The 15505-nt window shown below is 44.1% G+C and overlaps 1 protein-coding gene and 2 non-coding genes across 3 annotated transcripts in view; 1 reads left to right on the top strand and 2 right to left on the bottom strand.

Moving 5' to 3' along the window:
- GABRR1 (gamma-aminobutyric acid type A receptor subunit rho1) overlaps window positions 1-12944 on the bottom strand; it is a 33523-nt gene extending 20579 nt beyond the window's left edge. The window contains exons 1-3 of the mRNA XM_010948942.3: window positions 12653-12944; window positions 3227-3265; window positions 488-594 (exon numbers count right to left, since the gene is read on the bottom strand). Coding sequence (XP_010947244.3) covers window positions 488-594; window positions 3227-3265; window positions 12653-12774 — 268 coding nt within the window. The 5' untranslated portion in view covers window positions 12775-12944. The remainder of the gene's footprint in view (window positions 1-487; window positions 595-3226; window positions 3266-12652) is intronic.
- On the bottom strand, window positions 10909-10981 carry TRNAA-AGC (transfer RNA alanine (anticodon AGC)). The gene has a single exon. It is a non-coding gene; the product is annotated as a tRNA-Ala (tRNA).
- A 2487-nt stretch (window positions 12945-15431) lies between the features above and the next one.
- On the top strand, window positions 15432-15505 carry TRNAG-ACC (transfer RNA glycine (anticodon ACC)). The gene has a single exon. It is a non-coding gene; the product is annotated as a tRNA-Gly (tRNA).

The following is a 15505-nucleotide window of genomic DNA, read 5'->3' as shown; positions in this document are numbered from 1 at the left end:
TGAAAACCCTATTTGACACTAAGAAAGCTGAAATCTGGCAGCTGTAGGCTGAGCTTCAAAGGGCTTTGGCATCCCTCGGCACAAAATGGTTATTTTCTCCAACTATTTTCATTTAATTAAACCCAGCAGACCACGCTCTGATATGGACCCAGTGTTCTGTCTGCCAGCTCCCAGATGAGAACACTTTTAGTCCAAGATTGTTATTTTAGAGCATTGGCAGTGGCCCGAGGACAGCTCGGCTGGCCTGGCCTGGTCACTAACCAGCAGGAGCCTCCTGAGAAGGCGTTCAGCAGAGCCCAGGGCGGGGCCGGCCAGGGCGGGTGCTCAGATGATACTGTGGGCTCCATGCCTTGTCCACCGAGCACAACCCAGGCAGACCTGATCAGGGGACAGTAATGCCGGGTGGTCCCTTGGCTTGATTTCTGCCCACGGACTGACAGTTGGACCTATAGAATGCAGATGAGCCCGAGGAGCGCATGTCTCATACCTCCAAAGCCAGGCCTCATGCTGAAATCGTGGTCATCTATCCTCAGAAGCTGCTCTGATTTTGTCAATGGCAATTTGGTAATATCAGGGCTTCGTTTAAGAACTGGGCTGTGGAGTTGGGGAGAAAACAGGTTGGTCACACGTCCTCATTAAGCCAGACAAAAATCATTTGCATTCACACTTGATCTTGCAGGTTTGATAGGATGTGTTATTTCTTCTTTTGAGCTGCTGGATATCCTCTCTTCCTTTCTCCAGCTTTCTGGATAAATGAACTGACCCAGAAGGGCCAAAACAAGGGTTTAGAAGCATGACTGAGGAGCTTTAAAACACCAGCGTCCAGGCCCCTCCTCAGAGACGCTGATTTGGGCGGTCTGTGAATGGGGCTTGGCCGTGGGTATTTTTAAAACTTCCCAGATGATTTTAATGTATAACCAAGGCTGAGAACGGCTGGTCCCAGGCTTAATAAGAAGTCCAAACTTCCCCAAAGCTCCTCAGCCAAGTTGGGCGGGTCTGAGCTGCAGGGGAGCAGCTGTGGGTGTGGGCTGAGCCTGGCTCCCTTGGTCACAACTGGCCCAACTTGTGGAGGAAGGATGGCTTTGCCCTGGGGTCAAGGCCAACCATCCTGGCTCCCTGGGAGGCAGCTTCTTGTGCTTCTGCTTCTGAAGTGTGTCTAGGGCCATTTTAATTTATTTTCACTTTTTCTAAGTAGGTAATATATTTGCAGGGTTGGGGAATTTTAAAAAAAGGAAATGCAGTGAAATGTTGGCCCCCACTTCTGCCTCCATCCACCCATTCCCCCATCCACTGGTACCTCTTTTATTGGTTTCTGGTCTATCTGTTCAGCAGATCTTGTAGGTGAAAGTGAATACAAATACATATTCTTAGATCTCCTATTTCTTCCAGTTTTATTGAGATATAATTGACAATACACACATAATATTGTATTACTTTTAGGTATACAACAGGATGATTTGGTATATGTATGTATTGCAAAATTCTTACTGTAACAAATCTAGTTAATAACATCCATCTCCTCACAAAGTCACTGATTTTTTTCCCTTGTGATGAGAAACTTTAAGATCTCCTCTCTTAGCAGCTTTCAAATCCACATTATATTATCATTAACTATAATCACCATGCTGTACATCACATCCCCAGGACTTATTTATCTTATAATTTATCTTATATCTTAAAAGGTTTGTACCTTTTGATCCCCTCTGCTGACCTCACCCATCCCACACCCCTCATCTCTGGCAACCACTTATCTGTCCTCTGTATTTACAAGTTCGTTTTTTCAGATTCCACATAGAGGTGAGATCACATAGTATTTGTCATCCATGTTGTTACAAATGGTCTCCATTTTTTAATTTTTTAATGGAAGTACTGGGGATTGAACCCAGGACCTCGTGCATGCTAAGCACATGCTCTACCATGGAGTTATAGCCTTCCCCCAGTCTCCCATCTTTATACACAAAGTTAGCATATTATATAAGCTCATACTTTTTCTTTCTTTTCTTTCTCTTTCTTTCTTTCTATATAACTTGGGTTTTTTTCCATATCAAAATATCCAAGCCTCATATTCTTTTTCACACTGCATATTGTTCTGTTACATGGATGCACCATTACTTTTGTGCTCAGTCCTCTATTGGCGGGTATTTGAGTTGCTTCCAGTCATTTGCTGTTACAAATAATGCTGCAAGGGCATTGCATGGCCTTCATTTACCCTTCAGCATCAGCTCTAAAACCCCTGGGAACAATGTCCTGCCCTCCCAGCTCCACCTTCTCTCAACTCCAGTGTATGTGTGCTCCTGGGTACCACAACACACACTTCCTTTCCCCTTGATGCATAGTTCCCAAATTCCGCCTGCATCAGCATCTCCTGGATAGCTTGTTCAATCCTCGGTTCCTGAACCTCTCTTTTCCCCAAAGTTTCTGATTTAGTAGATCTGGGCTGAAATCCAAGAATTTGCATCTCTAACGGGTTCTCAGATGCTGCTGCTGCTGCTGGTCAGGAGACAGCACCTTGAGAACCACAGCCCTGATGCATTTGTCCGCAACACACAAAGTTTCCTCCCTTATAGCCAGTTCAGCCCAAGTTTAAGTCCTTTGCTCTCTTCTTTCCAGAAGAAACTCTTTATTATTTTTCAGGGAGGAAAATGCTTCTGGGAGACAGAAAAACATAGCTCTGCCCTCCGCTCTGAACTGCCTGCTCTGTCCTTTTGGGCATCTTGTTTTCCTGAGACTCGGTTTCCTCAACTGATTAGAGGCAAAGCTCTGTGACCAGACCAGGGATGCGAGGAGCAAATAAGATCACATGTGTGGAAGCTCTTTGCAAACTTTAAAGTGGAATACAAATGGAAGGAGCCATTGTCGTTCCGGAGCCAACAAGGATGTTTCCTTCTAAAGGAAGGACATCCCTGTGCTGGCAGCAAAGGCAGCGGCCCGGGGGAAGAATCTGAACTAGTGAATTGGACAGAGCTTCACTGCTAATGGATGTTAGGGAGGAAGCTGGGGACGTCAAGGGGAGGAAAGCTGGTCCCCAAAATCCCCACCTTCTCTCTCTCTCCCACTGGATCCGGGAGCCCCCTCCATCTTCTCCTTTTTGGCTCTTGTCCCCTTCTCTCTGCTTCCTGCTTCTTGGCCATGGGCAGGGGCACTGCAGAAAATCACTACAGCTGAGGTGTGGGGAGGAGACATCCGTAGGAGGTGTGCGTGCACTCACAGCCAGAGTCTGCCTTACTCGAGGGCATCTTTGTGTGCTTCTGGTCTCTGTCTCTGTCTTACTATGAAAATTAAAAATAAGGCATTCTACATACAGTCTAGGTCTTCAGAACAAAGCATCCCTCACCCTCCAGATTTGCTTCAAATCTAACCAGAATAAAATTAGAAAGAAAGAAAAAAAAACTATGAAACTGCAATGCATTAACTTAGCTTTTCAGTGAGCATTTTCCCAGTACCCACAGGAGCAGGGATTGGAGGATTAACTACTTAGAAGTTCTGATTTGACCTAAACTACCTCCCCCACTGAAATCGATGTTTTCATAACCTGGATCTACCATGAAGCTGTCAGGATGGAGAATAACACATTACCAGGTGGGCTGCATCACCGGATCCAGCCACATGGGCAACTGGCAGGAGATAAGAGAGCAGAGTGTTTATTCCTTCTCTCTCTGCTTTAATGCCAGGGACTGGCAAAGTCTGTGTTGCTCTGTGATTACAGAGAATCACAGGATCTTGAATAAGCTCCAGTAACACTACTTCTTCCTCAGCCTATGGGTAGTCATTGCTTCCTGGTGTTTCTAGTGCTTGGGGGGCATCAGCCGGCCTGGTGGGTTCCCTGAACCCTGCCTCAGCTCAGCAAGTCATCCCTTTATTCAGTCAGTGGGTAAGCCATTTTGAGTGTAATGCTGTTTTCTGCCAGGACCTGACTGATGCATAGAGATTATGTCGTCCTTGGCAAAGTGGAGCAGGGGTGGGCTTGAGCTCTGCGGGAGCGCGTCCCAGGAATGGGGAGGGGCTCAGACTGGAGGTGGGGCTGCTCTCTGGGCTACAGGCCAGCACCGCGGATTGTCAGAAGGGGTAGGACGAGCCACAGTCCACCGAAGACAGAGTCCTCTACATCTGCAGCCCCTTGCACAGTGCTGGTCCCCCAGGGACTCCGGGCACCTATTAGTGAAAGAAGGAAGGAACCGGTCCCTTGGATGGGAGCCAGAAAAGAGAGGCACAAGGAACCAAAAGAGGGGTTGGAATCAAATTTGGTCCCATTCTTACTGTGGCTTTCAGCCAGCCAACTAAAGGGAGATTTGTCAAATTCTGAGATGTCACTGCCTTTGCCGTCATGAAACTTAGATTCTAGCTTAGAAAAGACTGATAAATAGGATGCTTAAAATCTTTTTTGCTGTTGTTGTTTGATATTTTAAAATAACCTTTTTTCTATTTCCATGCTCCTATGGAAAATTTTGGAAAATCAGTTTAAACATAAAGGACAGGATGAAAACCACTAAGAAATCACTTGTGCCGTCCTGAGTCTAACCTTACAGTCCTGAGAGAGAGGGGAAGAGAGAGATGCTGTAAGTTGCTTTTAACTCAAGTTACAGTATATTATGAAGTATTTTTCACATCATCAGCATCTTTTTGCCAGCCAGAGGTGTGATTATTTACCTTGAAATGAAGTAATACTAGGAATAACTAACACTGCTTGAGCACTTCCTCTCAGCCAGTCACCACGCTAACTACATTACGTGTACTAACTTGGGTCAGTCCTTGTAACAGCCCTGTGAGTTAGCCCTTCCCACTGTCTCTATCTTATGCACGAGGAAGCGAAGACACAGGGGGGTTGAATAACTTGTAAAAATGATGGCGCCAGGAGTCAAACCCAGAGGGTCTGGCTTCAAGGGTTGGTGGCCAGGTTGGCCACAGTGTCTCAGAAGACCCGGCTCCCACTGCCCAGAATTTGGGTTAAATGTGGAAGGTCTGAGCTTCCCTTTCCCCTCGACAGAGAAGCCAGCATGGCCCGTGCATAAAACTGGGGACCACTCATTTACTAAACAAGTGTGTTTATTGAATAAATCCCCTGAAAGTTATGAAGAAGGAATAAACATGTTCCAAATTATGATGATATAGGATGACATTTGAGACAGATTTTTGGACTGAACAGAGAGTGTCCATTTTTTGAACATCTGTTTGTATTCTATCCTCTTGGAGAGAAGAAAAAACTCTGACCTATGGTACTTGACATTTCCCTGTTGAAGTTTGCATGCAGATGATGTTCTCTCAAAACATCTTCTAGAGGTTAGATGGAGCAGAAGTGGGGGTCTGTGAGGAGCCAGGGGTCGGCTGGGTGCATCTGATAAGTTACACATCACTTTGTGGATTAATTCATCTCCGGGAAGGAAGCAAGAACTAGTTAATGAACTGTGTGACCTAGCAATTCCACCCTGGGTATATTTTTGAAAAAATAAGAACACTAATTTGAAAAGATACATGCATCCCAGTGTTCATAGCAGCACTATATATAATTATCAAGATATGGAAGCACCTAAGTGTCCATCAACAGCTGAATGGATAAAGAAGATGTGGTCTGTATACACAATGAAATACTACTGAGTCATAAAAAAGAATGAAAATTTTGCCAAATTTACAACAACATGTATGAACTTGAAGAGTATTACGCTAAGTGAAATTAGTCAGACAGAAAGACAAATACTGTATGATACCACTTATATGTGGAATCTAAAAAATACAACAAACTAGTGAATATAACAAAAAAGAAACAAACTCACAGATACAGAGAACATGGTGGTTACCAGTGGGGAGAGAGAAGGGGGAGGGGCAAGACAGGGGTAGAGGATTAAGAGATACAGGCTACTATGAACAAAATAAGCTATAAGGATATATTGTACAATACAGAGACTATAGTCAATATTTTGTAATAACTATAAATGGGGTATAACCTTTAAAAATTGTGAATCACTATATTCTACACTTGTAACTTACATGATATTGTACATCAACCACACTTCAAAAACTTATCAACTATATTCAATATACTAAAAAAGAGAACTAGCTAATGAAATGCTCTTGCTTTCATGGCATACGTTGTCGCCAAGAAGAGAAATTCTGTATGTGGTCCAAATCACCTGGATGCCGTTCTTGACTCCACCTCTTTCACACCCTCATCCAGGGCCACAGAGAGCAGGTGGGCATGTCCAGCCCTAGCTCCACTGCTTGGAGGCGCATCTGCTTATAGGGGTGCCCTTTCTGAGTAGGCCAGCTCAGGACACCAGGCAGCCAGCCAGCCCTGGCTGAACCTCCTCCTCACAGTCTCTCTCCAAGTCCTGGCTGCTCCATTGCCACCAGCTCTGCCTTCTGCATCGTCATCTCTCCCATGGGAGGCAGCAGGCTTCCTCAGCTCTGGTCTCACTCTACCCTAATGCAACCATCACACCAACACCGTGGCATGGAAATCACAATCGGGTCACTTCCCTTCTTAAAACCTTTCACCCTCAAAGTAAAATCCATAGAACCCGGACATAAAAGGCCCATCATAAGGCTCTTGCCCCGCTTCCCAGCCTCAGCTTCCACTCTGTCCCCTACTTCTTGAAGCTGTACCCCCACACCTTTTGAGGAATCTCCATACTGTTTTCCGTAACGGCTGCACCAAACTACATTCCCACCGACAGTGTAGGAGGGCTCCAGGATGCTTTCTTGATATTCACAAAGGAAAAAAAAGTATTGTGAAAACTGCTGAGGTTAAACTTCAAGTTGATTCCTGGCCATTTTCTAGAACTTTGATTACAAAGACGACTTGACTTAGGAACATTACTGGGTCCCAGCATGTTAATAGTATGTGAGTTTAGTGTGAGTTCGGTGTGAGTTCAGACAGAGCAAGACACCCTCCAGCGATCTCCTTTCCCTGGGCGAGGCCTCCGTGTTGGCAGATGGGGGAGTGTGGCTGGGCGGGTGCACAGTGTAACTGCCCTCAAAGCGGAGACAAGCCCCACGGGGCTCCTGGTGGCTGCGGGTCTGCACAGGCCTTTCTGATCTGTACCCGTCAGAGGCTGGCCTAAGGGAGGCCCAGAATCTTTATGGATTTAAGAGCTTTACAAAGCACTTTCACGTACATGGGCTCACACAATCCCTACAATAACCCGGAGGCTAACCGACATAATTGACTCCACTCTGCAGAAGGAGCAGACCTGAGGATGTCCAGAGACTTGTCCAAAGTCACGGGGTGAGAACGTGGTGATGCCAAGTCCAAAAGCCAGGCCTTCTTACTGTTTAGGAACCAGGATAAAGGTGCTGGTTGAGCCCTTTTTATGAACTGAATTGTGTCCCCCCGACTCCAAATTCATATAGTCTCCTAACCTCAGGTGTGACTGTACAGGGAGATAGGGACTTGAGGGATGAAATTAAGGATGAAACATAAGGATGAGGCCCTGACCCAATAGGACCGGTGTCCTTATAAGAAGAGAAAGAGACACCCAAGATTCCCCCTCCCACTCCCACTCCCCACCGGCGAGCACAGAGGAAAGGCCACGTGAGGAGTCGGTGGCATCTACAAGCCAGGAAGAGAGTCTTTACCAGAAACCGAATTTGCCAGCATCTTGATCATGGCCTTCTAGCCTCCAGGACTGTGAGAAAATGAATGTCTGCTGTTTAGGCCACCCAGTCTGTGGCATTTTGTTACAGCAGCCTGCACGGACTAATGCTGCCCTCAAGGGGCTCATACTCCAGGAGCTGAGACAGAAAGCTCTTTCCCTACAGGGAAAAGGGATAATGCTGGACGATTAGTCTTCTGAGATAAGACAGACCTGGGGCTGTGGAAGCTCGGAAGTAGGTCACCTGAGACTTGAGAGGGAGGGGTGGGGGAGGGCCAAGGAAGGGTCCTCAAAGATTGATGCTAAATAGTGGAGAAGAAAAAGCCATGGGCCAGAGGAAGAGGGAAGAGACGGGTGTCCTGAGCACGGGGGCCACACGGCAGAGACTCAGGAAACCGTCACGATGAGGGGCAGGTTGTAATCAGACAAGAGCGAGATGTGCAAAGTGGAGACTCAAAGCTCCAGCAGACTCTCTGGAGAATGAAGGGATGCAGTGAAGAGAGAACACTACAAACTTAAGAGAAAATAAGATTTGCAGATACACACTACTGTACATAAAATAGGTACACAACAACGTCCACTGTCTAACACAGGGAACTATATTCAATATCTTGTAATAGCCTATAATGAAAAAACATGAAAAAGAATATATGTATGTATAACTGAATCACTATGCTGTACACCAGAAACTAACACAGCATTGTAAATCAACTTCACTTCAATTAAAGAGAGAGAGAGAAAATCACATTCCAAGGTGTTTAGGGCCATCAGAGAGGCCCAGTCCGTAACCCAGCGGCTTTTGCTTTGTCAGAATGGGATCTGACAGCAATATCTGATACATCATCCCTGCCTCTTTCCTGGCTTCTGTCCTTTGTCATCTGAACCTGCGAAGTCTCTCCTGGCCTAGAAACTCTTGCCTGTCTCTCCCGCTGCCCTTCTCCTCTCAGCCCTCCAGTTCATAGCTGAGTTCCTTATGAGAGTTAGCTATACTCACTCCATTTTCTCCTTTCTTCCCTCCAACCATCCACCTGCTGTCTGTCCTTGCTGGGATTGCTAATGGCTCTTAGCTCTGAATCTGGGCTTACATCTTGATTTGGACCCTTTATGAGATTTGACTGTCTTGATCACGCCCTCATTCTGGAAACCTTGCCACCTCATGGAACACGTCTCTGGTCTGTGAGCCTCTGGCGGCCAGAGCCTGTGTCTGATTTAGTCATTGGTGGAGCATCCATTACCCGGTGCCTGCCCGGGAGCCGCCACTTGATAAGTGTGGAATAGATGGCTCACTTCATCTCCTTGACTCCTCTCCACTCCAGTTCTACACTGACTTCTGTGGTCCCTCACTTCTGGCTTCCTTCACTCTGTATCCTCTTCCTCCATCCTCTCCTTCAGTGTTGCTCTTCTACCAGGCTCTGTCGTCTGTCCTGCTCATATTTCATGCTACACACTGTCTTTGGGTCACTTCACCACCACCATCTGCAAGGACTCTCTCTAAATCTACACCTCCAGACCCGAATTCCCTCCTGAGCTGTAGACCTCCAGGCCTTCCTGTCACCTGAACAACCATCTCTTGGTATCTTGCAGGCAAATCCAAGTCCAGATGCTCAAAGTGAACTCATCATCCTTCTCCCCAAACCTGCTTCTCCTCCTGCTCTCCCTTCCCTGGCACCCTCGACCCAGTTACCCAAATACCTGCTGGACTTTCACCCCATCTCATTCTTTCCTGCTAATTTTATATTTTAAAAAAATGCCAAATCTACAGAAAGTTGAAAAATATATAGTACAATGAATGCCCATGCAAACTGTATGTTTAGATTAGATTCATTAATTATCACATTTTCTATCCTCCCTCTTTAATCAATCACTTTGAGACTAGGTCGCACTCATAATAACACTTCAGATATTTCAGCTTGGATCACCTAAAGACAAAGACATTCTAATCATAACTCTAATTCAATTGTCACATTTGTCATCCAATCTAATTCGGACAACTCTAGCTCCTTAAAACTCTCATCCGTCCCCCTGTCCCCGTCCACTCCATTAATATTCCCCTAGTTCAGGTTTTCACCATCTCTCATCTTGTCTGAAGCAGAGACCCTACTCTTACTATCTCAGCACCTTTCCCATCCTTCCGCCATACCACCACCAGTGTGGGCTCTCCCAGGTGGAAGTCAGCTGAAACTACTCAGATCCTCTTTACCTTTCAGAGTAAATTTGAATTCTGTTGCATGACAAAGCAAGTAGGTAACAGTAATTCGCTTTCTGGTAGGATCCGTTTGCCCTCCCAGAGCTTGAGCCAGCATTTGTCCAGGGGCCTGAGGTATAGACAGGCTATCTCTCCATTCTTCCTGGGAGGAGGGAGGCCACAAGTGCTGATTCATTCTAGGAACATTGCCCAGTGCCCTGGGCAAGGAAGCTGGGTCCCACCTGGGTGTGCCTCCCTGGGAGCTTGGGAATAACATTTGAATTATTTGCCGGGGTGGAGACTAGAGTGAGGCAGGTGAGGCACAAAATTTAAGGAGGCACTCACTCTCGGGGTCATGCAGGGACGCCCTTAAATTGTGCATCGTAGGCTTCTCACCCCTGTTGTTTGTAGGTGTGTTCACCTTGGTTCCTCCATTATCGGTATGAACCATGAAAAGGAGCCTGGATACAAATTACCAGCAGCTTATGAGTTTAGATTCTGGCTAAAATTGAGTCCTTTAAAAGTTTAGGGTTACATAAAAATAAACACTTGGCTGGAGGAAGGATAAGTCGGGCCCACCATCCTGGAAAGCAATTATACTGGAGATTTAACCATTCTTGTGCCACTTAACCCAGTAGACTTCCATGTGGGAAGACAACCATCCTTATGTACAAAGACATTCATACACAATATTTATAATCACAAAGAGGAAGCAACTAAATGTTCATCATCAGAGGAAGATGTTTACATGGTGGTAATTGTAAATTATTATGCATTATAGCTCAGCCATTCAAATGATAATCCTATAAACTTCAAATAAGTAAGTGTGCAGACAAAATTATATTAAATACAATAAGTTTACAAAACTATATGCATAGAATAATCCCGGATTAATTAATATTCAATATATGCTTAGAAAAAAAAAGACTAGAAGAAAATACACAAAAATGTTAACAAGATTATTGCTAGGTTTGGGGATTATGGGAGATTTTTAGATGTTTAAAAATGTTTTTTCCTATGGTTTTAAAAATAATGGTCATATATATCTCTCATAATAAAGAAATGAAAGTACTTCTAAGTTCTGTTTTGTTTTGTTTTTTCCTGGAGAAGTAAGTAGGTTTATTTATTTATCTTTAATGGAGGTACTGGGGATTGAACCCAGGACCTTGTGCATGCTAAGCACACACTCTACCACTGAGCTATACCCTCCCCCCACTATGTATTTTTTTAAAAAGAAAATCTATCTCACTCTCAGGGTGTCTCTCCTGCATCATTGGTGTTTGCTAACAGGGCGCCCCTCTAACTCTGGCTTCAGATAGGGGCTGAGAAGTTTTTGGCGACAACCAATAGGATTTGTGGCTGTTGTGTGTTGTCGTTTTAATCCTGAAGAGCACATTTGGTTCAGATCATCTTTATGGCTGTGCTGCACTGCTCCACAAATTCCACTGTTTGTCCAGCAACTTCTGACTCTGGCAGTAACAGTACATACGGCTGGTGCACTGCAGGCTCTGTCAGTGCCCAGGGCTTACCACGACCACTGGATATTTCAGTTCCAAGCTTTGTGATGTTGCTAAAGCAACTTGAAGCAAGTGCTGTGAGCCCTACCTGGATGTTCAGGAGCCCATGAGTGGAGGGCCCTCTCAAAGCCAGTGATGGGCACAGAGGAGCCAGACCCCCAGCCCTCCCACTAGCCCTGAACTCCAGAAGGCAGGATTTCCTTTTCATATTAACTGATATTTATGACGGCTATTCCTATTACATTCAGGGATGAAGAAAGCTGAAGTTCAATTTGGACCTCAGGCTGAAAAAGAACCAAGAATCAGATAAACAACAAGGTCCTAGCACAGGAGACTATATTCAATATCTTCTAATAGCCTATAATGAAAAAGAATATGAAAAGGAATATATATATATATATATATGAATCACTATGCTCTACACCAGAAACTAACACAACACTGTAAATTGACTATACTTCAATGAAAGAAAGAAAGAAAGAAAGAAAGAAAGAAAGAAAGAAAGAAAGAAAGGAAGGAAGGAAGGAAGGAAGGAAGGAAGAAAAAGAAAGAAAGGAAGGAAGGAAGGAAGGAAGAATAGAGAATCAAGAATGTCCTTACTGCCTCCATTGCTTTATCAGCAAAGAGAGAGAGCTGGATTAGGTGGGCTCCAATGTCCTATTTTATTGATAAATGTTGGGCAAGCAAGTGTGCAGGTGAGCACTTCCAGGAGAGCCCCCAGGTGAGGCTGAGGGCTGAAGGGATGGTCTGGCTCTGTCTAAACTACCCCCTGGGGGGTTGATCTGGCTAGGGCAGCACATACCGAGTTGGTAACCAGCAGCAGCTGGTCTGCAGGCAGGTCCACCCGTGAACCCTCTCATTTGACTAGTGGGGACAATCTAATGATTGTTCTAGCCATACAGCTTGAAGAAAGCTGTTTCGTTCTCTCTTAAAAGATTTTAAAAGGGACCCACACATCTAGCAGAAATAATTAGAACTAACAGAATCATCCTCACTAATTAGAGCTCCCATTGGTTATTCGAAAGTTCTCAGATTTGTTCCAACCTAGGATGCAAACATCAAATAATTGCCCTTATTTTTTAATGTGCATATATTCTTTTTTCCAGAATCTATCTTTCACTCAGGACAATTCGTAAGAGATTTAAGACTATGCAGTGATAGCACTGTATCTAAATCAGTATCATTTAAAAAGAAAACATAATTCTAGCTTTCTAAAAGGGGGCAAGGCAGAAAAACAAAGGGAAAAGGGGAGAAAAGGCATCCATTCGAAACACCATATACAGGAAACAATTCCAGAACAAAACCAGAAGCTCGCTTTACACACACTCTCCCCCTAAATCCTCTATCCCTAAATGTCCACTCACCTGCCTTTCTTCGGCATCTCCTGTACTTCTCTTTTTCGCCAGTGTACTCTGCTTTCAGTAGCCAGAACCCATCCCCACCACAAAAGGAAAGCGCCAACTTTCATATTCTGGACAGCCAACATGGGTTTCCAAATCCAAACAGTTCACTCAAGAAACAGCAAAAAGGAAAAGGATGTTCTTTTTCTCTCTTAAGACATTATTGGTCTGTTCATTATTAGAAAGATGTTTACTCATACAAAAAAAAAAAAAATCAACACACAGTCTGTAATCTGGAGAGCAGGAGAAAGCAATTTCCACTAAATCTATAAATCCTCCTACGTCAGATGTCAGGGATTTTCTGAACTGAGGTTGAAGTCCTGTGTTCCTGTCGGACAATTAATTTGGCTAAATTAGTTCCTCTTCAGACATGGTGAACACGTTAGTAAAGGTCTGTATTTTCTGGTCCAACGAATAGAAGGAGGTAAAAACGGACTAAAGCAATCTCCAAAACGGGAAATGCCTGAGATGCTGAACCGCCTCTTATGCCACGATAATGAATGCCTCCCTGGATCTATTTTAAGCTTCTAGCCATTATTATTTGCTTTAGCTGCGGGCAGGATTTGGACAGCTCCCGCCCCCAACTCCTTCCTGCGGTTGAGTATGTGGGAACTCAGGGCTCTGTCCCTGGGCGGGCGTCTATTTGGCTGAGGTTGGGAGGGCTAGGCGGATGGAGGCTTTTTGTTTGTTTGTTTGTTTGCACAGTAAAAGTGAAATTTTCTTCTCACTTGTATTATTCGTGTTTGGAACCTCATCAGACTTACCACGTTTGGAAAATACCAGTAATAAATTAACAATAACAATTTTCTGTGTTATCTATTGTTAACAGACCCAAACTGGAGTTGCTTATCCTGAGCCCCACATCACCAAAACGAGACAACTTAATTAGATTCAGCTCTCCCAGAAATGGAATCTTAAACCAGTCAATCAGCTGTCACTTGAGCAGCACTAGTTAGGTCATCTGCCTGATAGACCCTTATTGTCCCTAAAGGAAAGTAACTTTGCAACCACCGACCTACTTTTTTGCCAAAGAGCTCCTGCTCCCTCCTGCCTATAACAGTATTTTATTTTGTACAGCTCCTCGGAGCTGCTTTCCATCTGCTAGATTGAATGCTGCCTGATTCATGAATTATTGAATAAAGTCAATAAGATCTTCAAAATTTACTCTGTTGAATTTTGTGTTTTAACACGGTAGTTTTTCTTTTCCTTTGATGCTTGCTCAAAGACTCTGCTATAATCTTTAGGCCAGTGTTTGTGTCTTTCACAAAGAAGGACGGTCTCAGAGCCTCGTAGAAGAGGACAGGATGGGGTACTCCAAACTAATGACTCTTCAAAACTTGGTTGACATGGCTTGGACAACTTTCAGAGCATAGTGGTAGTCAGGATTTCTAGGATTCTTCAAAGTTGAAAAGTAGTTTCACAAAATTGCTAACCCAAGATCCAACAGAACAAGAATTAATTACACAGGCTGAAATAAATTGATGCAGGAAATTTTATTGAAGTTACTTGGAATATTGTTGATTTGTTTTAATGTTCTGTTTCCTGGATACATAAGGAAACCCTTTCTCTTTCTTCTTATGCTACCTGTAATTCGTAATAATTTTGTACTTTCTGCTGTTGTAAACTAAAATGAGACATTTAAAAATGACATGCTTCTCACTGACATAATTCCCCTCTTCCAAATTCAGAAACTCTTGCCCAGGCTCCTCACTTCCCATGGCAATATAATTGCATGCATGGGTTCATTAAGAATCTGATCTTTTTTGCCAGGATACATTTGGAAGAATCGGTTATGCAGTCAAGGTCATACCTGGAATGTCATCGTGAAGAATGATGCTCAGTTAACTAGGTGTGACAAGCCACTTTAAAGAACAAAAGTTGACTGTACTTATGAAGCCAATAGCTATAAAGTCTTCCAAGGAAAACTGGCCTGGGACCAGTTTATAGGGTCCAGCCTCACAGGTAACAGGAAAAGTCACTTCCAGGCAGGCATTTGGGGTACTTTCTGAAACCTCAGGAAGAGAAGAATTTATCCAAATATATAGGTACTGCAGGTAAAATTTGATGGAGTTTCTTCGGCTTGGTTTCTTAGAGTTGGGATAGTAAAGGAAGGGGAAATTTTTCCTCCACCCTTCTTGGTTCTTCTGGCTGGTTAAGAATTAAATTTGCATGAGACAGATTAACAGGAGAGAATCAAAGTTTAGTAACATGTATACATGGGAGAGACCTGGAAAACTTGGTAATTCACCAAAATGGCTGAAGCCCTCTCCTTAAATACCATCTTCAACTAAAGATGAGAGCGGATGTTGGGGGGAGTGGCTTGGGACCTCAAAGGAGAGGAAGGCAATTCACATGGAGATGGAAAAGCAAAAGTTTGGTAAACAGAGGTTTGCTGGGTCAGGCAGAAACAATGGGACACAGAGAGGAATTGTAACAGACTTTACTAGGTTCCACCCTGTCTACACACCTAGTTCATACTAATAGTTATCTACAATGATAACTCCCTTCCTAGAACTGGTCCTCTAACTACATTCTTTTAGGCAGTTAGGGGAAAAGTTAAAGGTTCTTCCTGAGTCTTTTGGGCTTTCATTGTTTTCAGCTCAAAATAATCTGCATGCCAAAGAGACACATTTTGGGGTGGCAAATTTTGCTCCCCTATAATAGCAAATACAAATTGCTTTTAAAAGTCCAATCTAAGATTCCTTATAACTTCCAGACCAAAGTTAATTTGGAATCATTCAGGGGGAGGTTATAGCTCAGTGGCAGAGTGTGTGCCTACCATGCACAAGGTCCTGGGTTCAAACCCCAGTACTCCCA

This window comes from Camelus bactrianus, chromosome 8 (genome assembly GCF_048773025.1).
Source record: "Camelus bactrianus isolate YW-2024 breed Bactrian camel chromosome 8, ASM4877302v1, whole genome shotgun sequence".
In the NCBI taxonomy this organism is placed as follows: Eukaryota; Metazoa; Chordata; class Mammalia; order Artiodactyla; family Camelidae; genus Camelus; species Camelus bactrianus.
The sequence above is the reverse complement of the archived record's forward strand: the minus strand, read 5'-3'. Positions and strand labels throughout refer to the sequence as shown.